The sequence below is a fragment of the Mastigoproctus giganteus genome, chromosome 14 (assembly GCF_048544385.1).
Source record: "Mastigoproctus giganteus isolate SK-2022 chromosome 14, ASM4854438v1, whole genome shotgun sequence".
Classification (NCBI taxonomy): Eukaryota; Metazoa; Arthropoda; class Arachnida; order Uropygi; family Thelyphonidae; genus Mastigoproctus; species Mastigoproctus giganteus.
In genome coordinates, this window is record NC_143588.1 from 65274845 (window position 1) to 65299359 (window position 24515).

The following is a 24515-nucleotide window of genomic DNA, read 5'->3' on the forward strand; positions in this document are numbered from 1 at the left end:
GTGTGTAGTAATACACTAATTTCTAAATTTAAAAGAACAAACACTACTTGGTCTTTATGTGAATATGTATAGAGATCTATACATATTCACAGAAATGATTAGAAGAATGCCTATATCTATGTATATACAATAGTCTCTCTCTCTCTTTCTCTCTCTCTCTCTCTCTCTCTGTGCATTTGTGTGTAGTAATACACTAATTTCTAAATTTAAAAGAACAAACACTACTTGGTCTTTCTGTGAATATGTATTATTTTATCATATGTAAACAAACACATTATAAAATAATGTGTCCATTTACATATAAATCGTCTTGGAAATTTTGTCAGTACATACTTTCGTCATGTTTCTGACCAATAGTAGACAGTTTACCTTTTGAAGGAGGTCATTGCACCTGCCAGTCATTTTTTTTTTCCAGTTTTGGCTTACGAAGCTGAAACCAAAACTCTAGAATTTAGATCCAGGAGTTAATGAAAATTAATGAAGTGATACATATATAGATATTGATGACATTATTACTTCAAAAATAATAATAAATAAATAATGACAAGTTTATTTCTTAAGCTTTTTCAGTTATTATTTGTAATAATAATTGAAATCAAACTTATTATAGTTTCTATTAAATAATGTTTATAATAATAATGAAATAAAACTGAAAAATTATGCTATGAGTTACATGCTTTTTGAATCACTTTATGTAACTTTGGGTGTCATGCTCAGTCTCACAAAAATGGGACATAATGACTTTCTAATTTAAGATCTTTTCTTTTTGAATTATAGCTCGTCGACATGATGACTACTTGCCAATTCATGGGCCCCATCCTAATATATCTCGATCTCAGAGTGATGATGGCAGTGCATTTTATTCACCACCTGGTAAGTTTAGATTTGAACATCCTCCTCTCCTTCTTTTTCTGTTAACATTATAAAGCTTTTTATACTCATATCTACGTACTTACTAAAATGAATATTTATTGTCAACAGAGTCCATTGAAATCAGTAATAGTTTGAAAAATTGTAAATTTATGTGATTCAGTTATTTTAATCTAGCAAAATCTATATTAGTTCTCATGTTATATGAGAAGTGTGATAACATAGGTTTAGATCCTTGTTTGTTCCCCTATGCCTTCACTCTATCAAAATTTCATTTTTCCCCCCTCACTTTCACAGCCCCTATCTTCATCCTCAGCTTTTCAACTCCTTACTTCAACCTTTTTTTTTACTAATAAAACATCATATGGTTACATTATTGTGGTGTTATAGTATACTACTAACAATATACATCTGCTGTTGACAGCTGATTGGGAAACACATTGTAATGAGTTATTGTAATAGCAAAATTAAAAGTTAGAAATTAAATTCTGAATAAATCACAAGAAATGTATTGTATAGTCCTTTCTTGCCTCCATCATAGTCTCTTTCACTATATGAACAGCAACTTCTGATGTGTTATGTTGCACTTGAATATTTATTTATTTCCTGTGCTATTTTTATTACATATAAAAAAAAGAAAAAATGCAGGCTGTGCTGCAAGCAATGGCTGAGCAATATGAAATTAATGATATTAAAATTACAGAAGATTGTCTATTAAAAAAAACTTTCACGCCTAAAGTCAAGTAAGGCTCCTGCAGTTCGTGGGATATATCCAGTAATTTTACGAAAGTGCATTGAATCATTAAAGTAAATTATGAGGGCATCACTGGACTTAGAAGCGATCCTTTGTTTTGGAGAAAAGCCAATGTATTGCCAATATGCAAAGGTAGCTTTAAGAGCAAAGAGGATAACTACCAACTAGTCAGTCTGACTTCAGTGGTAGAAAAAATCATTAGGCAGTGATCAAGGATACAGAGACAGTTAGATATAAATGTAATTCTGAAGAAAACACAACACATTTTTAAAGGTAAAAACATGTTTACCTAGTATAGTTAACTATTTTGACCGAGTCACATCATGAGCTGGATGTGTAAAATTATTTGACTCAGTGACATCAACATGAGAGGTGTTTGTACATATATTTAAAAGGCTGTATATTTAAAAATGTGAGACACTTTCAGATCAGCTATTTCAAAGCATACTGGCTACTCATCAGTTAGTGATTGGCCTCTATTAGCAAACCTGTGCCCTAATAGGTCAACAATTTTTTTTTTTTTTTTTTTTTTTTTTTTCCACTCTAAGTGAGCAGCCAAGTAGTGTATAGAAGAAAATTTCTGTTTAGACACAACAACCATTACATGCATATTGGCCCAATATAATTTTCTCCTATATAATAATATTGCATAGGGTTGATGTAACTTATTGGGGAAATGCACACATAATGGTTGTTCTGTGTCTAAGAGATTTTTCTTCCATATATTGCTTGACTGTCTCACTTGTTCATCATAGGTTCACTGATAGAGGTGATGAGAAGCCAGTAAGCTTCAAAACAGCTGTTCTGTCAGTATCTCAGATTTCAGTATTTTGGAGGAGGAGGTTTACTTTTTTTTTTTGGCCATTTTCTTTAATAACATCATTATTGATTTGAAATCTGTGATGTGATTTATCAGTATTAGTGTTAGCCATATGATGCAAGAGAGCACCAGACTTTTGCTGTATCGGCAACTAAAAAAAAAATAATAATGAATAAACTACCTATGTGATTCCCTCCTTATATGTTAACTATCCACTTTACTTTTGAATTTTTGCAAGCTTTCGGCCACATGTGGAGGTAACTTATTCCAGTAATTAACAACCTGCTGGCTAAAAAAAAAAAAAAAATTCCTGCAATCCAATCTAAAACCTCTTCTCCTGTAAATTTAATTTATTGTATCCTAGTTCTGGAATCATAGCAGTGAGAATTTTGACCTCGTTCATTTTACTTTTCCTTCTCAGAGCCTGGTAGTCCTCGGTTAGGTCCCCTCTAATGTGCTTCACTACCAAGCTCTGTAGCCAGCATAATTCAGAGTTTTTCCTTATATGGATGCCGTTTTGCCAATCTGACCAGGCACATTGCCTGCCTTTGGATCCTTTTTTTAGGTGTGGCCTTACTTACTTGGGTACGATATTCCAAGTGTGGTCATCAATAATAATAAATAAATAATTTGTAGGACACATGGGCACTCCTTGCTGCCCATCTGCACTCCATGGTGAACTTCATGTCTGCCAGTGTTGTAAACACCAAAATCCCTTTTTTCATCTACATATTTTATTCAATCTCACCAAGTGTATAAGTTATTTCAGAGTTTCTATTCTCCAAGTGTAAGGATTTACTACTTCTCTCACTATTTCTTAAGCCTGAGTTGTTCCGAAGGAGTGCTACTTTTCACTGATCCTTAACTATTCTCCCGATCCTGACATCTTTAAATTTTGATATTACATCTTGTATCCCTTTGTTGCCATCATTTAAGAACGTCAGTGGTACCCGTACTAATCCTTGGAGAATCCCACTTATGTTAATCCAATCTGAAATGTAACTGTTAATCACAACCTGCAAGTGACCCTGCAAAGAATTTAAGGATCCTCCTTGTGAACCTAATATGTTAAGCTTAAAGTAACCTCTCATGCAGGACTGAATCAAATGCGTTGTGAAATCGAAATAAACAACTTGGAAATTATTTCCTACATCCAGTTCATGGGTAACTGTCAAAATAATAACCAGATTGGCTAAACATAATTTTCCTTTTACAAAACCATACTATTTCATTCAGAATTCCATTTTTTATATAAGTGACCCAGCATTGCACTCTTGACCATTGCCTCCATGATTATCACTTTGAAGACATGGGTAACTACTGACAGTGAGACTGACTGGTTAGTAGCTACCCACATTGCTCTTAGAATGGCCTTTATGTATTGGTGATGCACTGGAACTTCTTAGTAAGTCCAAAGGAATCTCCCATCTAGTGATGCCCTCACAATTAATCTTAATGGTTCAATGTACTCTCTTACCATTTCCTTCAAAATTATGGGAATATACCATCAATTCCAGGAACGTTATCCACTTTTAGGCTTGAAAGTTTCTAATAAACAGTCTCCTGTTATTTCAGTATCACTAACTTCTTTCTTCCCGGCTTCACTCACACACAGTTTCTTTTCACCACAAATGGCCTTTTGTCTAAATTTCATTGAAAAGTATGTGCTCAATTCATCTCCAAAGTCAGCTGGATTTTCTGAGACATTCCCTGCATTCCTCACTCAAGGGTCCAATCTGATTCATTCTTTTCTTTGTATTCGTGTATGTGAAAATTCCTGGTTCCCTGTTCTTTACACTCTTAGCCAATGATCTTTCATAATCAGCCTTTGTCAGCGTAACTCTTTCTGTGGTACTATTACAGATCAGGCACCTCCGTAGCCAGGTGGGAAGGAGCAGCAGTGCGTAGCACACTCTTCTTGATTAGACCAGGGGCTCACCACCAAATACGGAGAATGTGGAAAGGTCAGGGAATGACCACCGCATATTCCCGGAGCAAATATGGCCTTAGTTGCTAATGCTCCTAAAAACCAAATAACAAACAACATTACAGATCAACTTATCTGCTGAAGGCTTCAATACTTTTCATTACTATTAAACTGGCTAGCTCGTTTTATTTTATGACAGCAATTTAGGTATATAACTTATGTACTCAAACATAGTATTGCAAAAAAATTTAGATGGCTCATCAGTGGTTGTGAGATGAATATAATATGCTACATAATAGATATGAAATTCCTATTATGCACCATTCAGATTTTCATTATTACATCAGATCAATTTGGATTTATTTAAACTGTTGAATCTGCACAGTCTCTGTGATTGGGGCTTACAGATTGGGGGAACAGATTGTTTTGATGTACGATTTGTTTCACTGGCTATCTTTACATTTAATTGTTGAATAGTTGGGGATTTTGTTTGACATGAAAAAGCTGTGGCATATTGAAGAAAATGTAGTGGTTGTTTTGAAGTATTTTACAAAAGAAGAGTTTGAGGAATCATGTCTTTAAATGAGATACTTTCTTCATGGGTGGTGGTATCCACCAATAATTGAACTATTCTAACAGTTTATACACTGTTAAATATGCAGAGCCTCTTGCCTTGTAGCCGGTGCCAATGTTTTTTACCTATATCTATTCACTACTATTAAAAGTAATGACTAAAGTTTTATTTACTGTCCTTGTTCCAAATTTTTTCCATTACCCCTATATTTACTATGTTGTATAATGTTGGAATAGTTAATTCTTGAAGTGTGAGAAATGTTTACAGCAACAAATGATTTGTTAAAGTGTTTAACTTCACCAGAGGACAACTTTTAAGATAATTTATTGAATTATGTTATTTGCAAGCACTGTCTGATTTTGTTTCTCAGGTCTCCTAAAGGAAAAAGGATTTTTCCCAAAGGGATAATTCTGATTGTTTCAGGTTTGATGATTGGGTTTCAAAGTGAGTAAACTGCACTGCTTTGTTTTCTGATTCAGCTGAGATATTACCAAATGGTAACTAGTATCCTTCCTTGAGTATTACAGATATTTCTGAAACAAAATTAAGTCTATAATTAATTTATACATTTTTTTTGAAGGATCATTCTGCCATTAGTCCTGATTTGGTTCCTGTTTATGTGAGTTAATTGCCAGTTATTACTTTAGCATTAGTAGAGGCATATGATGCAAGAAAGCAAACTTATGCAGCATCAGCAAAAAAAACACTTCCATTTCACCCCTCCATTCATTCGAAATACCTGTTCAGCTGAGCCTTAAATTTATTTGGGATATCAACTTCCACAACAAGGGATGGAAGTCTGTTCCACCAACCAACTATCCGCTGGCTAAAGGCAAATTTCTGCACATCTATCCTACATCTGTTTTTCCTCAATTTGAATTTATGCCCTCTCAGGTAATTATTCTAAGCAAGAGGAAGAATCCCATCAGCATTGAGCATGCTCAAACCGTTCAAGGCTTTATACACCTCTATCAGATCACCTCGCCGGTGCCTAGTCTCTAGACACTGTAATTTGCAAAACTTGAGCCTTTTTTCGTAAGAGCAACCCTATGTTCCATTCACTAATCTTGTTGCCCATCTCTGTACTTGCTCCAGCAGCTCTACATCCTTCTTGAAATGAGGCCTCCAGACCTGTATACAGTACTCAAGGTGTGACCTGACCATTGCCTTATACAAGGGAATAATCACCTCCTTATCCATGCTAGAAAAATTCCTGTATATCATTAACAAGACACCATGAGCTATTCTTGCAGCCCATCTGCACTGCTCAGAGAACTTCATATCTGCCTGCACAATTACCCCCAGGTCCTTTTCATTCTCTACCACTGTCAGTGTAGTACCACAGAGTTGATACGTTGCTCTGGGGTTGCTGTTTCCCATATGTGATACTTTACATTTGTCAATGTTAAACTTCATTTGCCACCTCTCAGCCCATCTGCTCAACCTCTCCAGCGCATAGCACCAGTAGTGTCCTTAACAACCCTGCCAACCTTTGTATCATCTCCAAACTTGATATACCATCATCAATGTCAAAGTAATTAATACATTAAGCTTGATATACCATCATCAATATCATTTATAAATACAGAAAACAATAATGGACCCAACACTGAACCCTGAGGGACTCCACTAATAACATTAGTCCACGATGAGCAGTGTCCATTGATTACCACTCTGTCTTCTCCCCCTCAACCATCCCTTTATCCATTGCAGCAATTTTCCTCCAATGCCACACTGCTCCAATTTGTGCAGCAGTCTTCCATGTGCAACAGTATCAAAAGCCTTTCTAAAATCCACATATATAATATCAAAGTTATTCCCTGCATCCAGTTCTTTTGTGACTGCATCATAGTATCCAATCAAATTGATCAGGCAAGACTTTCCCTTAACAAAACCATGCTGTGTCCGAGCTATAACTGAAGTCTTGTCTAGATGATCCTTCAGTCTTCTTTAACCAGTGCCTCCAATAATTTTCCTGAAACAGAAGTTAAACTCACAGGTCTATAATTACTTGTGTCAGCCTTTGATCCTCCTTTGTGAATTGGGGTCACATTTGCACATCTGCAGTCTATGGGTACCTCCCCTGAGTCCAAAGAAGCTCTCATAATTTTATGGCTAAGGTTTTGCTTACTTCCTTTGCTGCCACCTTTAATATAACTGGTTAGATCCCATCCACCCCAGGTGCCTTTTTTATGTTTATCCTCAATTTCTCCTCCACTTTCCTCTCAGTTATTACAAAATCATCTAGCTCAGTGCCAGAGTTTACTTCACCTCTGGCATTCCCCTTTCTGAATAACTCCTCATGTGTGAATGTAGATGCAAAATACTCGTTTAGTTTGTTAGCCACCTGAGCAGGATTCTCAACTGTTGAACCATCAATATCCAGTGGACCAATGTGATTCATCGCTTTCCTCCTAGAGTTTACATAGGTAAAGAACTCTTTTCTGTTTTTCTTTGCATCCTTTGCCAAGGATTTCTCATAATCTGCCTTTGCCTGCCTAATCTCCTTTGTGACTTGGTTACAGACCAGCTTATATCTATCATAAGCTTCCATGTCACCCATTAATTTATATGTATCCCATGCATTTTCCTTCTCTGCCGTATGTCTCATTAGTTCATCTGACATCCATTTAGGCCTAAACCTTGAACAATATTTCTTAGTTGGTATATAAAGCCTAGTAGCTTCCAAGATAAGTTCTTTTGAATGGTTCCCATTTTGAATTTGCTGTTGGTAACATCATCAATTGATCCCACTGTATAGAATTTAAATACTGTCTCAGGCCATCGTAGTCACCTTTACGAAAGCAAAAACCCCTCCCTGTATCCCTGATGGTAGTTACCTCTTTGAGTAAATCTCACTTCAGCACACTGTGATCACTGCCACCTAGTGGTTCCTTTATCTGCAGATTCTTAATGCATGAAGAATCACTACTGATAATCAGATCAAGAGTATTACTCCCTCTAGTTGCCTCCTGAACATGCTGATATAGAAAACAATCATCCAATAAATCCCCAAAAGCCTTGTTAGTGTGTGAGTGACCAACCCACAAATTTCAATCAATATCTGGGAAATTGAAATCCCCCATTATAAGACTCTCTGATTTACTGGCCCACTCTATTTCCCTGTACAGTTTCTTATTATACTCATCAGTCATTAGGCCTATAGCACACTCCTACTCTCAATTTTGATCTCCCAATGCTTATGTCACACCAAACTGACTCGACACTGCACTGTCCAGTGATGTCGACTGGCTTCACTTTCTTGGTTTTTATGTGTTTCTTAACTAATAGCATAACCCCTCCTCCCTTCCTATCCTGTCTATCCTTTCTGTACACATCGTACTCCCAAAATTCCAGTTCTGCATTCCTTATATCGGTGTGACACCACGTCTCTGATATCCCAACAATATCTGCCTTTGATGTTTTGAGCAATACCTCAAATTCGTCAAATTTATTTACCAAACTCCTAGCATTGGTGTACACGCAAGTATACATGCACCTGTTCCTATTCTTAGCTACCCTAACACAACCCATGTGTTTACTTGTACTGCAATGACTCCCAGCAGTCTCTGAAATATCCTGCATCTTGTTTTCCAGGCTTTTGCTCATTCCAATAGAAGCAGTGCAAGAATCACTTTCACCTCTGCCAATGGCTACTGTTAATCTATTAGTCCTTGTATCCCCCCAAGCTAGCAGTTTTCCAACCCACCTAACACTGCCCCGATAGCATCAGCAAATATTCTTTCACCCTTTCTATATAAGTGTATCCCATCCCTGTAGAAGCAGTCTCTTGTTAACAAGTACAGACCAGGCTGAAAAAAATTCTACCCCTTGAGCTTTGCACAATCTTTCTAGAGCCAAATTGATCGACAAGGCTCTCGTCATATACTCCCTCCTATCGTGTCTGGGCAGAAATGCAGACACTTTCAAATTCAACCCTAATTCACAGCTTTTTTTCAACAGTGACCTGTACTTGTTAAGTAATTCTGCTGGTCTCCTACTCTTAATATCATTAGTGCCAACATGTACAACTATATCACCTTTTGTGCCCTTAAAAGATATCTGCTCTACAACGTCATCAACCTTTGCCCCTGGCAGACATACCCTGGTCCTGTTCCACCTATCCTTTTTACAAAGCATGTTCCCCGTTTCTCCTGACAATAGAGTCACCAACAGCTACTAGTTCCTGTGGGATCAGCGCAATTCTGCTTTGGGGGTTGCCACTGTGTTGCATGATGACAAGTGCAATCTCTGGCATTGATGTGGGCAGCTGAGAGCTTGATGGGGCCCCTCAATTTTAGATCCTTCGAGGGCATCCACCCTGTCCTTCAAGCTCTCATATAGGCCCATAACAGCGCTGAGTTGTTGCCTGATTTCCTTACACTCCTTACATCATGCACACACAAAGACATCCCCCATGGCAATATCATGTCCGTACCCGATTGCTCCACAAACATCACGCAAGCAGTGCATTTTAAAAGGCTGTGATTCAGAGGGCAGCTGCTCTCCTCAGTTCTCCCCTGAGCCACAGCACTCCCATTAGCTTGAGCCTTTTGCTTTGCTGCTCTGGTCTGAGTCATGATTTAATTTCGATAAAATTTCAATTTCAGTACAAAATTATAACCCTAAACTTGTATCCCAACACAGTTATAACGCTATATATATTTTTCATTATTGAGTATTATCTATGAGTTCCGTTTATATAACTTCCGTATCAAGTTATGTATTAATTAATTATGTTACGTTTGTAATCTAAGTCGTTATATGTATTTAGTTAAAAAGTACAATTTAATTGACAATGAAGTTTAACAAGATTAATAGATTTTACTGATTGACTGACAATATTATATTATATACTATACTAAGCTTACGCTGTCTAGTTCGGGATATAACGTTGTATCATATAACAATGGCGGCAAGTTACGAACGGTAAATCTACGGACACTTAATTAATACTTAAATTCCAAATCTCGCTGTCTCGATTCAGAATAAACTAAGGATCCTAACTAGGTCTATAAGCTATTATAGAAAATAATTTGATATAACAATTGGTCAATAAAGCGGCTAAATATGGCTGAAAAACTTCTCGTTCAGCGGATCTGTAACTTTGATTTTAACACGTGGATTTGATACCCTTACCGATACTAGGTAATACCTACAAAATCTCTATCTAAGTTAAACTTTAAACTAAATATCATAACTAGGAATATGAAGCTACTCTAGAAAATAAGTTAATGTGCCAATTTAAGCTAATAAAAGAGAAAAAATTTCTCTATTCCAGGAGCAGTAAAAAACTTTGCCTGCACAAGGCTTCTCTCATTCTCAAGCTTCGAACTTATTTAAAGTTCGATATTTTGATATTTAAAATATCGAACTTATTTGATATTTTATTTATACAAGGAGCTCCTTGATCAAGGGGTTTTTCCTCAGCATCTGAAATTATAGAATTGTGCCAGTGCCTAAAATGCAGACTTCTGTTGCTGATTTTTGGCCTATATTTGTTCACCCACTGTTGAGGTAATGGGAAAAATTTGCTTACTGTCCTTGTTCTACATTGTTTTCTATTAAACCCATATTCATTGCATTATGGTATTCTAGCTAGGTCTACTGACACTTGCCTTGCTTATCTAGTTTCATTATTTATTTTATTTTATTTTTTTTTTTTTTCAGGCTTTGAATGAAAAAGAGGTGTCATGGAAATTTTTTTTGTCATTTCTGCAGCTTTTGATGTATTAGAATTGTTGAAGATGTATTTTTTGTTGATGGTCTATTATTAGAGTTAATATATTATTATTATTATTTTTTTAATTATTGGTATGAGCTTTTTTTTTTATTTCAGTCTCAAAATTAAACAATAGTACTAGTACTGACTTACCTCAGGTTGTATCATATTATTTCCATTTTTTCAGCCAACCATAGGTTTTTTCTTTCTCCCTTATGCCAGTTATGCCTATTTTTATTTGATTACTCCATTAAAAGAAGTGAATTTATCTGTTCCATCATTAAACTTGTTCCCAACTTATAACAGTCAGTTATTCTTTTGTTAATCTAGTTAAGTCAAAATAGAGTGGCCGCTTTATTAGGAACATTGATCCATGTTGACTCAATTGTTGCAAATTGTATGGTTGCATATCTCTACTCCAAAGAGCTTGTTCCACTTCATGCCAGAGGTGCTCAATTGGGTTGAAATCCGGTGGTGACCGGAGAGGCCACTGCAGTAAGCTAAATTCATTCTTGTGTTCCTGGAAGAAGTTCTGTAGAGGATGTGTCTTGTGACATTGTGCATTATCCTGTTTGAAAAACTGAAAATGGATACACTTCGACCATAAAGGGATGTCTGGTTGGAAACAGTTTCCAATATCCAAATGTTTCTCCACTGGTATTGAGCAGTCCAGTGTGCATCATGCCATGAAAACATTCTTCACTGCTGTTTTCACCATATTCTGGTTCTCTCATCAGTGTAAACAGTAGTACCTGGGATTTGTCAGACTAGGCAACATTTCAGCAATTCTCAAATGTCTATTGTTGGTGTTCCTGAGCTCACACTTACTGTACCTTATATTTTGACAGGAACGGAGCACATTTCACTCATCAGCTGCAATATCCTGTCCATAACAAAGTACAGCAAGCTGTGCATTCTGAGATGCCTTGTTTGTTACCACCGTTGTTACTAGGTTGTTGTTTCACTGACTGTAGTCTTTCTGTTACCCTGTACAAGTCTTGTTTGCTTGTCACATTAATGGGCTGTTTTTGACCATAGGATTGCTGCTGGCTGGATATTATTTGATTATTGAACCAATCTCAATACACCCAAGACACAGTTGTATGTGAAAACCAAACAGAGTTACAGTTTGAGATATTCATATTGGCACACCTGGTGCCAACTACCAAGCCACATTCAAAATCACTTAAATCATCTTGCCCATTCCTGCACTGAATTGCACACATCTCTGTGTGGTTAATCTTTGTAAACCAATAACGCTAGAGAATCTGATTGGTGACAAAACAATTTGAATTTTTTAATTTCCTCAAGAAAACTTGGAGTTTTTAATCCTTTTTGATTACAAATTTTTCTGACCTTTCGAGAATATCTGATTTCTTTATATAATAAATGAATAGGTGCATTATAGCCAAAACAGCTTATGTGCCATTAAACCACCACAACAACAACATCCCTGTGTATCTGCCCACCTTCCTATCCCACTCTGGGGTTAGGTTTGACCTTCCTACCAGATTTGACACTATATAGACCTGAATGCCATCACCGACGAAGACATACTGCAACTTTGCTGCCAACACGCCATTTGGTGATCTGAACTGGGTACTCAAACCCGGTTCCCTTTAAAACCCCATCTAGAGGCAAGGGGAGGGAGGAGATAGGTCTCTGTCTCCTCCCCTTCCTGCCTCACCCATACTTTGCTTGGTGGGGCTCATCCCCACTGACCTCTTTGGGGATACCTACGCCATCGTCCCCATCCCTCATCTGTTTCTCTCCAGTCTCCCTCTCCCCCTCTAACTAAACCGACCGAGTATGCACTAACAATGCTGCCAAATTCTAATCAACATCTAAATTCAACCGCTTTCTCGTAAACCTCTTTCAGCCTTTCCAAATTCTAGTGTTCACCAGTGTGGGCAATGGTGGTCCCAATAGGGGCCCAACGGCTAAATGGTCAGAGAAGCAACAGAACATAACACTACACAACAAACCACTCCCCACTTTTTAAATCTCTGGCTTCCACAGAGTTATGTGTCATACAAACAGAGTACACAACACAGATGGGGGAAACCCCTGGTACTGTCAGACAACTAACACACTTGTATCTACTATATATCACATGGTACAGATATGATGCTGTTGCTGAAGGAGCACACCATTTCATGAAAAGAGTAGATAGTCCTAATAAAGTGGCCACTCAGTGTATGTTTCATTTTATGATTGCTGTGTCCTTTAGGTTTGACATTTAATTAATTTGGTTCCATTGGTCCCCTTGGACTCAGCTAAATTACTAGGGGTTGTGTGGAATGTGAAATTATCTTTTTTTACCTTAATTTTGCTAGGCTTGACTTTTGTTGTTACAGGTATTCTGGTTGCTCAAAATTGATTTGTGTTTAATTATAAATTGAGAAACTTCTCACTTTACATAAGCCTTGATAATTTGGCCTTGGTTCCCAAATTGGTATTAAATTTAGTGCTTCCTTGTGAATACTGAGGGTTCCTCCCCTGTATTACATTGGAAATTTTGTGAAAAGTTAGGTATAATGTTTATGCTGGTTGAATGGAGAATAAAAGTTATTTCATGAGCTTTGTATCTGTTATGTACGTATGAGTGTCTAATGTTAAGGCAACGCCAGAAATATCAGTTCAACTCTGCCATGATTCTCTGCAGAGATACAGCCTCTGTAAAATAGGCCAGTGTTTGAATTATATGTTGTTTATGTGGATTATGTAGCATTATGTTGTTTGGCTTCTTATTCACCATGAAGCTGGATCATTTCCTTCATTGTAATTGCTGTGTGTGGAGGATTCCATTTCAGTACTTCTTAAATATAGCCACAACCATTTCCTTTGCTTTAATATATTGAAGATGGGTAGTTTCCCCTTAATTCCTTAACTAAGATTGCTCAATGAATATTGTATTGACTCTGTGCATTGGTGCAATGAATATAAATATAGGTCTTGAGTGGTCTCTCTTATTGATCAAAAGTTAACTGGTCTTTTATGTTATGATAATATGATAAAAAAAAAAGTTGTTCCCACTGTATAATCCAGTTTTAAATTTACCTCTAAATCCTGCTATATTAATCTGTTTAGAGATTTTTTTTTTTTTTTTTACAGAATCTACTAAAACTGTGCTTAAATATGTTTGTTCACAATATGATATCAGTCTGAGTTTAATAAGTTCATTTTTAAATACGAAATGAAGTTATTTGATGCATTTCCACATATCACTAACTGAAATTGTAAATCAGGGCATTATAAGCATGCCAGTAGCAGTTGAAATAGAGTAATGGATAAAAGGATTTCCTTCTTATGCCAAGCATATGTGATTCAAATCTAAATGGAAATGTTTTTATTCCCCCCCCCAACTATTCCTTCTTTCTTTTGAAAGAAAAAATTGAGTGAAGTACAGGTTGACCCTGACTAATTCAGACATAATTTCCGCGAGCATAATTTCAAATTTCCTGGGCCGGTGCACCAACCTGCCGCTATTGTTTTGGTGGCATTGTTTGCAGCATCAGCTGCTGGCTCGAACTCATAAACACTGGCAAGCCATTCCTACTGGTTTTTCTGCATTTATTATTATAACCTGCTCACATTTAGCCCTAGCCATGGTTCCAATTCATAAAGGAAGTGCTTCTCGTGGTGTAAAGTGTAAATACTTTGATGCCAGATTAGTGACAATCGACCTGTAATATAAACAAAAGACAAATAAAAAGCATATCATCAGAAAGGCGATTTACTGATTAAATAAGCTAAATTTCTAAGTTAACCTGGAACTTTATTTTTGACATTTTTATAACAAACTTTTACAATATCCTGTGTTCCACTTGGATCACAAATATTGCAGGCAAGGCAGATTGAGACTTCCGTTTCAATCAAGGAACAGCTACACTGAAAATATTCTGTCAGGAGATTTTATGAAATAACGAATTTTAGGGGAAAATGTTGATAATTAAACTAAAATTAACTATGTACGTAAAGGTGTTGCTAATTCTTATTTTTAAATAACTTTTTTTTATTTTATTGATTAATAATTACTTGATGTAATTATTGATTAACAATAATAATGTCTTTATTTTGATAATAAAATGTTGAAAATTTGACTATTGAAATATATTTTAGAATGTGTGCTGGTAAATGACAGGAGTTAATACTGCTCTGAGTTTAATATTCTTTTTAAAAATCCATATGCAGGGCAGTACTTTTCAACCTTAGTAGCAATATACTGAGTTAGGTCAACCTGTTTATATATATATTATAAAATCGATCTAATTTCTTTATGATTGCAACTTGTAGTACATATCTTGAACTTCAGAAAAACTATATTATCAGAATGTTATTTATATATATATATACATACACACAGCATCTGAAAGTGAAAATTCTTCTGAAGAAGAGCAAGAAGGAGCTGTTTCAGAAGTAGAATGGCTTTCTCAGAAAGATTCATCGGAAAGTTCCAAGGCTGTGAGAAAATATTATTTTAATAATTAAAATATTTATAATTTGTAAAGAGAAAAATTTACCTTCTCTCAACATAATTTACATAAATTACAAACTGTTCCTCCAAGTATTAAGTATAGATATATAATAAAACATTCACACATGCCTCTGTTAACATTTACTTCTGAATATATTTTTTAATATGTTGATGATTATTAATTATGTGAAATGGGGATATGTGGTAATTCGTAGCAAATAAGATTAATACAAAGAAAGATGCTGTTAAATAACATGCAAATGTTAAGAACATATATTGAAATGTTTACAAAGGAACTAAATAACTACCACAGTATAGATACTTAATACTAAGGCAATATTTCATCACCAAGGCAAAACTCAGTAGAGCAATGTCATCAGACCTATTTGGGATAACGAAACACAGAAGACTACAACCAGCACAGAAGTGGTTGGAACCAAACGATTTTGTGTCAGTCACAGTGGCTTTCTTTGTACTAATATTATTATTATTATGAATCTAAGATGTGATTATACAGTAATATTTCTGTAATTTTCATAATTGAATTTCTCAGTAATTATTTGACAAAGTGTGAAAACTGGTCATAAAGCTTGCTATATGTAGCTTATTATTCTATTAGATTGTGATGTTCTGGACCTTTATTATCTTCTTTTTATGACTTTGACTGGGAAAAAAAAAAAAAAAAAGAGTTACTGACATAGTTTAGTATGGGAGATATAAAAATTCAATAATTATTCTATGGATGATATTGTGCTGCAGATGATTTGGCATGTTACTCAAAAACAAAACTTATGAAAGTTGGCTGAGCCAAGTAAAATTTGGAGTATACACTAAATAACTAAAAATTGGAACAAGATAATTTTTGTATCTTGGAAAACAGTGTAATGAAATAGATTAGATGTGAAAATAAATGGTAGAAAGTGTTAAAAGCAGTTAAATTCATTTGTTTAATTGGCTTCCTACACTCCTACTCTAACAAATAAATTAGAAGAGAAAAAGGTAAAAAGACAATTTGCTGTTTATAACATAGTTTTTAAGGCTATTTTAACTGAAGAGCTGGATAAGAATATACAGTAATATACAATAAACTCTTTAAAATCTGGCTCCTTGGGGATTACTGAATTTTAAAGTTTTCTTGATTTTAGAAAGGTGTACTTTATGGTGGAGCAACTTTGAAGAAGAACATTTCACTGAATATTAACACTATTCAGATTAATTGAACATATTTACATCTGTAAACATTAATATTGACGAAAAGGTAGTACCAGTGGTTAAAATGTAAATAATAGTTCAATTTGTTAAATGTAAGCAAATGACAATAAACATAGTCACAGCAAATGTTGTTAAAATATCAATAGATGTGCTTCAGAGAAAACATACTTCCATAATAGAGATAAGAAAAAAAAAATGTTATCCTTTTTAAGAACAAATAGTAATTTTTTTTTTTTTTTTATGAAAATCCCAAACACGAAAGGTATCAAAACCTATAATACTTAGTACTGTGCGTGGGTTGAAGGAGAAGTATGGGGGGAGGAGGGGGGGGGTGCCGGAAACTTTGCTCTAGAGACTAAACATGGGTTTCACCACTTCAAGCCTCCAATAAGCAAAGTGGTGGTATTTCACCGGTTGATGAAAGTCATCTACCAACATGGGAGTCTTTATCTGTTTACATAGCATTTTGCTTTTAATAATGTACTGTAGAGAAATTCAATTTCTTTCATGTAATGAAGATTAAGTTTTGTTTTTTTGCTGCCATTATAACTATAGCGGAGAGAAAACCAACAAGTGGTAAGTGCTACTCACTTGGCCTTCTGTTCCATAGCATTAGTATGGACTGAGAAACCAAATGAATGATGTTCAGTCACATTGGTGTTTTTTTTTTTTTTTTTTACTACTTCAGTTATGCACCTGATGAGCTGTATGACTAGTTATAATTGCCAAAAAAGCCTTGGTTGTATGAAATTAAATCTGTTTTTTGTATACTCAGTAAGCCCCTGTTTATGGAAGAGATTAATCATAGATTTCATGTAGTATGCATTTTTCACAGTGAGAATTTTCAATCTCTCTTTGCTTTCTTAGCTATTCTAAAGTGATGTCAAACTGGTTGCCAGCTCAAACAAGTACTGTATGACTAGTCACATAGCTGTAATTTGTAAGATGGCTCATGCTAAGTTACAAAGTTTACTGAATAAGAAATAGCACTAAACGAGAGAAATTCAAAGTTATAATATGTTTGCAGGAATACATTATTCTTTCATCTGTTTTTTGCACCAGCAGGATGTAAACTTCATTGATAATGCAATGGTCTTAATATTCTTGCTTTTGTTATGAGTTTCTCTGGCTTTGCACTACTTTCAAACAGATGACCTCGCCAAAAGGTTAATTTGGCCACTTGTTTAAAAGATGAGTGTGTTATGACAGCCTATTTCAGAACTAACTGCTTCCTCATTGGACAAAAGGTGAAGTCTCTAGTGACAACACTCAAATAAAACAGCTTAACTACATTACAACTGAAACTGATTTCATGAACTGCATGGCAACTCACATTGACAACTTCTTTACAACTGTTTTGTCTGTGTGTTGCCATTAAAGACCACTTGCCATCTGATGAGGGCCCAGTTATTCTTGAAACAGGCCCCTCGACTTGGGCACCTGTACGTGGTGAGGGAACCTCCCAGTGATGCTGCTGGTTTTCCAGATTAGCATCACTGGGATCTAACACCCATACCTTGGTTCCAGGGTTACATCATTGGAATCCGGCATGTGCAGCCGTGTGCCGCGACCCGTGGAATTTGGAAAGGGGGATGCTGGTGGTTGAGGGGCCCAGCCTTAATACACCACTTTGGCCCCTGCTTCGACAAGATGGGTGGTCCCGGACCGGCCCGACTGGGATCAATTTGCGGGTGATTCTTACTGCTAAGGTCAACTGTGTTCCAATAAGTCTCCCTCCCTTTGGTCCTGGGACGGGATCAAGGGTTATTGGAAACGTAGGTATGGTGCTCCTAAGCGAATTTGGCATCCCATTCGTGTACGCAGTACCTGCTAGTTCACGAGTGGGCTTTCCCTCGTAGGGCTCTGTGGTGGGTGAACTACTTAAGGCATCCAAAATTTTTTATCTTACTCATATGAGTAATTTAAATTCTATTTCTTCTGGGGCCCTAACAAGGCCCCTACCTAATCGAGATGAAAGCACGGATAACACCTCCATTAAAAGAGCAGTCAATCGGAAAGATGTTGCCCTTCTTTATCCAGAAAGGATTAGAAGGGTTGGCAGGTTCACCAAAATCCGTTAAACGACTGCATTCTGGCGACCTTTTGGTCGAAGCTTCTAGCACAAAACAAATGGCTAAAATCTTGAACCCTACATCCATAGGGGGAATACCTATCAACGTAACCCACCACAAAACACTGAATTTTTCACGAGGTGTTATATCAGAGTGGGACCTTCTTCATGTCTCCAAAGAAGAAATCTGCTCTGAATTGAAAGACCAGGGAGTGACAGCTGTCAAGAGAATATCGGTACGAAAGGATGAGAATCTCGTCCCTACCTGAGTTCTTATCCTCACGTTCAACACCACATGGCCTCCAAGTTCCATCAAGGCAGGCTATCTAAACTGCCCAGTGAGGATTTATGTCCCAAACCGGCCACTCACAAACATCTTACCATGGTAACCCTGCTTGTGCTCGATGTGGTGTTAAAGACCACAGGAGCAAGGAATGTTCAGCTCCAAAACCGATCTGTGTCAATTGCCAAGGAGAGCACCCTGCCTACTCTAGAGCATGCCAGTGGTGGAAGGATGAAAAAGAAATCCAAAAACTGAAAACAGAGCTGAATATCTCCTACCCAGAGGCCAGAAAACGTATCCAACCAATAAATAGCGGGAAACCTTCATATGCCCAGATAGTTTCTGCTAAGTGCACTATCAGTACACAAACAGAGATGACTGTACCAGCAAGAGAGTCATTCACTCTGATTGCACGCTATTTATCGAGTTCACAAAAGCCCACCAAAAAAACTCAATCAGCTGCCACCCCTATATCCATACTTCCTAGTGCTCCACCACTACCAAAACCTAGTGGTAAAGAAAAGCCAAAAAGTTCAGAAGAGTCACCCGTGATACCAGAAATAGTGGATGTAGAGAATAAGGAGGTACCGGACTAATCAGTCTTTGAACTCTTTGCGGAGGAAGAAATGTACACGGGTCAGCGTCCATTCTTCCCCAAAAAAGATAAATTCAAGTCTGACAAAAGTAAGCCCTCAGCACCTCGGAAGCCGCCTAATGGACCCACCAAGCCAAAATAATGGCTAAATTCCTACAATGGAATTGTCATGGATTCCGGCGAAATACTGATGACATCAAGGCCCTCCTGCAAAAGCACAAGCCAGTTTGCTTTTGCTTGCAGGAGACTTATCTAAAGGCAAATGATGATCCCACCTTGCATAACATCACATTTCGTAAGGATAGAATTGCGGATGGTCCTGCTCATGGAGGAGTGGCTTTCCTTGTGGCTGAACAGACCCTCAGTTCAGCCCTTGCTAGTTACAATCAGCATAGAGGCTGTTGCAATTCGCCTTACAGTGGGATTTTTATTAACCATGTGCTCTTTATTTGCCACCTAGGACTGACATCTCCCAGGAAGACCTTGATATTTTGTAACACAGTTGCCTCCCCTTTCTTACTTCTCGGGGATTTTAATGGACATAACACCCTGTGGGGTAGTGCTAACATCAGTGGAAGGGGATGAGTCATAGACCGAATGCTAAATGACAATGACCTTTCCCTTCTAAATACTGGAACAAACACCTTCCACATGCCTACCCGTACTTTTTCTGCCATTGATCTCTCTATCTGTTCCCCTTCTGTACTCCCTTCACTCACTTGGGATGTGGAGGAGAACCCATACGGAAGTGATCACTTCCCTGTGATAACCTCGTTACACAGTGAGAGACTGTCTTCCTTTCAGGTTACTACGGTGGAAGACTGATCAGGCTGACTGGACTGCCTTCCAACATCAGGCAAATTTTGACCTCAGTACCGTCAGTCAGGAGCCTATCAATGATGCAGTAACGTACATCACAGAAAATGTCATCCAAGCAGATGTGAATGCCATCCCAAAAATATCTGCCCAGTTTCCACCATTTCCCAAACCACGGTGGAATTGGAATTCACAATGCACAGCAGCAAAAAAGGCTCAAAACAAAGCGTGGGGGATATTCCGCCGATATCCTACCACAACCAACCTTATAGCCTTTAAACGTGCATGAGCCAAAGCACGCTACATCCGCCGTCAGAGTCAAAAGGAATCGTGGATCCGTTTTACTTCATCAATTACTCAGTCCACTAGTACTAAGTTGATCTGGGATAAAATCTGGAAAATGAAGGGAAAATATACATCCCCCACTTCTTCGATCCTAGATTATAATGGATGCACTATTGCAGATCCAACTGCAATAGCCAATTCTCTTGGGGAAACATTCTCTAACATCTCTGCAACATCTTCGTATTCCCCAGATTTCCTGGTCCTGAAATATAAAATCGAAAAACAGGCACTTAATTTTAAGTCTAAGAGCGTTTATCCCTACAACGGGTCATTCACTATACAGGAACTGGAAAGAGCTCTCATTCTTTCCAAAGCAAGTGCTGTTGGACCAGATGGCATCCATTATGAAATGATTAAGCATCTTTCACCAAAATCTATGGCTCATCTGCCCCTTCTATACAACAGAATCTTTATTGAAGGGCAGTTTCCAGATTCCTGGTGCAAAGCAATTGTTCTTGCCTTTGCTAAGTCAGGAAAGGATCCAAAAGTTGCTACTAATTATCGCCCTTTTGCTCTGACTAGCTGTCTATGCAAAATCCTGGAGAGAATGGTTAATTTTCATTTAATATGGTATTTAGAATCAAATTGACCTTCTCTCCAACATCCAGTGCGACTTCCGAAGAAACCGGTCCACTCTGGGCCATCTTATTAGACTGGAAACATCCATCCGGGATGCTTTCCTAAAACGTGAACATTTGGTGTCTGTATTCTTTAACATGGAGAAGGCGTATGACACAACTTGGAGATTTGGCATCTTAAAAGATTTGCATAGCCTTGGTCTTAGAGGGCATCTCCCCATTTTTATTAAAAACTTTTTAGCCAATCAATCTTTCCAAGTTCATGTGGGATCCTCACGCCTCGTCCCTTCTGCCAAGAGGAGGGAGTACCACAAGGATCAGTATTAAGTGTCACGCTTTTCGCCATCAAAGTAAATTCTATCACAGAACAGCTTCCTCCAACTGTAAACAGTGCCCTCTATGTTGATGACTTTAGCATATTTTGTCAGTCATGCAACATGAGGGTTATTGAAAGACAACTGCAAAAAACCATTAATCGTCTAAATTCCTGGGCACTTGCTAATGCCTTCAGGTTCTCGCCAGAGAAGACCGTTTGCGTACACTTTTGTCGTAAGCGTAATCTTCATCTTGAACCTGAATTAAGGCTCGGACAAAATGATATTCCAGCAGTGTCAGACAAAATTCTTGGGACTTGTGTTTGATAAAAAGTTGACCTTTCTAGAACATATTCGTCAACTTTGTTCAAAGTGCACAAGGGGATTAAATATTCTTCGCTCTCTCTCGTCTGCATGTTGGTGAGCAGACAGGTGCACCCTACTACATATTTATCGTGCACTTGTACAATCCAAATTAGACTACGGGGCCCAGGTATACTCCTCAGCCAGAGACAGTGTCCTTCTATGGCTGGACCCTGTCCACCATCAGGCTATCCATATCGCTACTGGAGCATTTCGAATATCTCCTGTCCAGAGCTTATATGTCAAAGCAAACGAACCACCTTTATCCCTTCGACGTAAGCAGTTGTCTTTAAACTATGCTTTAAAGTTTAAATCCCTGCCAGACCACCCTATGTGGACATCCGTTTTTGAGCCATGTTGGGAAAACTTGTACAATATCCATCAGACTGCCAACCGACCTTTTGGTATTCGTGTCCAAGAGCTATTCAGAGTTTAACATCATGGTAGACAAGGTTGCACAAACACCAAAAGAAACTCTTCCGCCCTGTCATGCTCATATCCCATCGTGTGACTTTTCCCTTAAGAAATGGGTAAAGTCTGAAACTCCATCTGTCTACCAGCAGCTCTATTCTGCACACACAGAGCTGAGCACTCCCACTTCCTGCCAGTTTACACAGACTTCTCAAAGTCTGAATTGTGCATAGGATCTGCTGTTGTCTTTCTGGACACTATAATATCTCAGCATATTCTTCCTGAAACCAGCATATACACTGCAGAGCTGCATGCTATAGAGTTAGCCTTGGATCACATTCGAACTTGTCAATGCCAAAGGTCAGTAATATATTCTGATTCTTTGAGTGTATTACAGGCTTTATTATCTTTGAGACACAACTCTCATCCAGTTCTCTGTCGGGTTCAGCAGAAGATACATTCTCTTCATGAATACAAGTTTTGATATCCGCTTCTGCTGGATTCCTAGCCACATTGGGATAAAGGGAAATGATTTGGCTGACACTGCAGCCAAATCAGCAGCCCCCACTAATAATCGTTGCCTGTTCCCTATACAGACTACAGGCAAATAATACGCAACAAGATATATTTCCAATGGCAAGAACTATGGCATAGAGAGAGAGAGAGAACAAATAAATTATACCAGATAAAGCCTGTAATAGAAACATGGCAGTCCAGTCTGCGCAGGAATCGGAGTGAGGAAGTTGTTCTTGCTAGACTCCGCATAGGACACAGTCATCTGACACATTTGTTTCTGCTGAGGGCAGACGACCCTCCTATGTGCGAGTCTTGCAACACCATTTTTATCAATAAAGCATATTGATAAAATGGTGATTTTATCAATATGCTTTATTTTACCCATTGCGTTAATTTTACCCATGTTCGCAATATATATTTTACCACTTTTACTCATCTGACTGAGCCTTATACACTCAGTCAGATTTTCAGACAACGACCACGTGTCAGCAATTTAAGTTTTTACAAGCTATTAATATATATACACATATATAAATTGGATAATTTACTTTTAAACTTATACCGCCTTATATATATAAATAACAATTTGACGAGGTAACCTTTTTAAAGGTTACCAGAATTTATCTTTGTTGATATTTTAATCTTTTCTTGGCGCAGTATAACCGTAGTCATTTTTGCACCGATCAAATCAAATCAACTTGAAACAGACTGTCATAGCAGTCTCTTTTAAATGAATGACTGATTAATAAAAAATAATAATTTTTCTGTTTATACTCTGAGAAGACCACAAGATCATAGGAGTTTACAAAATAGAGAGAGAGAATACAGGAAACATTACTGTATTTAATAGTCACATGTCAGGCTTGAACCACAATCATTCAAGTGCATGCATGTCTGTACTCTCACACTTGACCACCTTGTATGGGATCACACTTGACCACCTTGTATGGGTTTGGTGCATTATAGCTCTAGTTGCTGATGCAGCATTAAAACCCAAACAAACAAACCCACTTGACCACTCAGCTAAGGCAGATCTACCTTTTTGGGCCCATCTGTTTGAAAGTAATTCAATACCAAGGAAACTCATACGGAGGCTAGTTTGCTGTGTTGTGAGAATTAAAACCATTGCATTATTGTGCAGTTTAAATCTTTCCACAAAAACAGTTTAAAGGACAAGACAATCCTACAAACATCCTACAAAAAAAGAAATGTTGTCCTATTTGCATGAATTCTTAGACTAATGCAATCATTGATACAAGTGCTGAATTGTTTTCTTAATATTTCTGGATTTTAAAATATTAATTTTGTTGTAAAATGTGCCATATTTTAAAGAATTCCAGATTGTAAAGTGCCAGATTTTGCAAAGTTTACTGTGGCATATATTGGAATTAGAAGATATTGGAAGTGATTAAAATTTAAAGTTTTCAGAAGTGGGAATTTTAAGAAAAATAAAAGGAACTAACAGATGCAAGGAATGGGAAGACCATATTACAAATTAAGAAATAAGAAAATATCTTATTAACATACACTGGTGTTCAAAGAAAGTGCATCACCCCTTAAAATTGTAGTTGTCATCCGAATAACCTAAGTATATGGCAATGTTTCCTACAGATGGCATCAGATAAGATTAACATATGTAGGTGATAATGTAATATTGCATCAACTGTTACTTTCAGCTATATAAGCACGCTCTGCAAGAGTTGCAGTCATTCCTTGCTTGTATCAGGATGGCGAGTTATGTGCAGTTGACGCCATGAAGAAAGAGTGCTATTGTTGCTTTACATAAGGAAGGATGTTCTTCCCGTCATATTGCTTCTAGAGTGTCTTGTAATCAGTCGACAGTGAGTAGATTTCTTTCCAAACTCTA

General features: G+C 37.2%; 1 protein-coding gene across 1 annotated transcript in view; it reads left to right on the top strand.

Annotated features, from left to right (window-relative positions):
- LOC150075183 (stAR-related lipid transfer protein 3-like) overlaps positions 1-24515 on the top strand; it is a 179416-nt gene that overhangs the window by 95072 nt on the left and 59829 nt on the right. Inside the window, exons 7-8 of the mRNA XM_090388230.1 lie at positions 778-873; positions 15034-15131. Of these exons, the coding sequence (XP_090244356.1) occupies positions 778-873; positions 15034-15131 (194 nt within the window). The remainder of the gene's footprint in view (positions 1-777; positions 874-15033; positions 15132-24515) is intronic.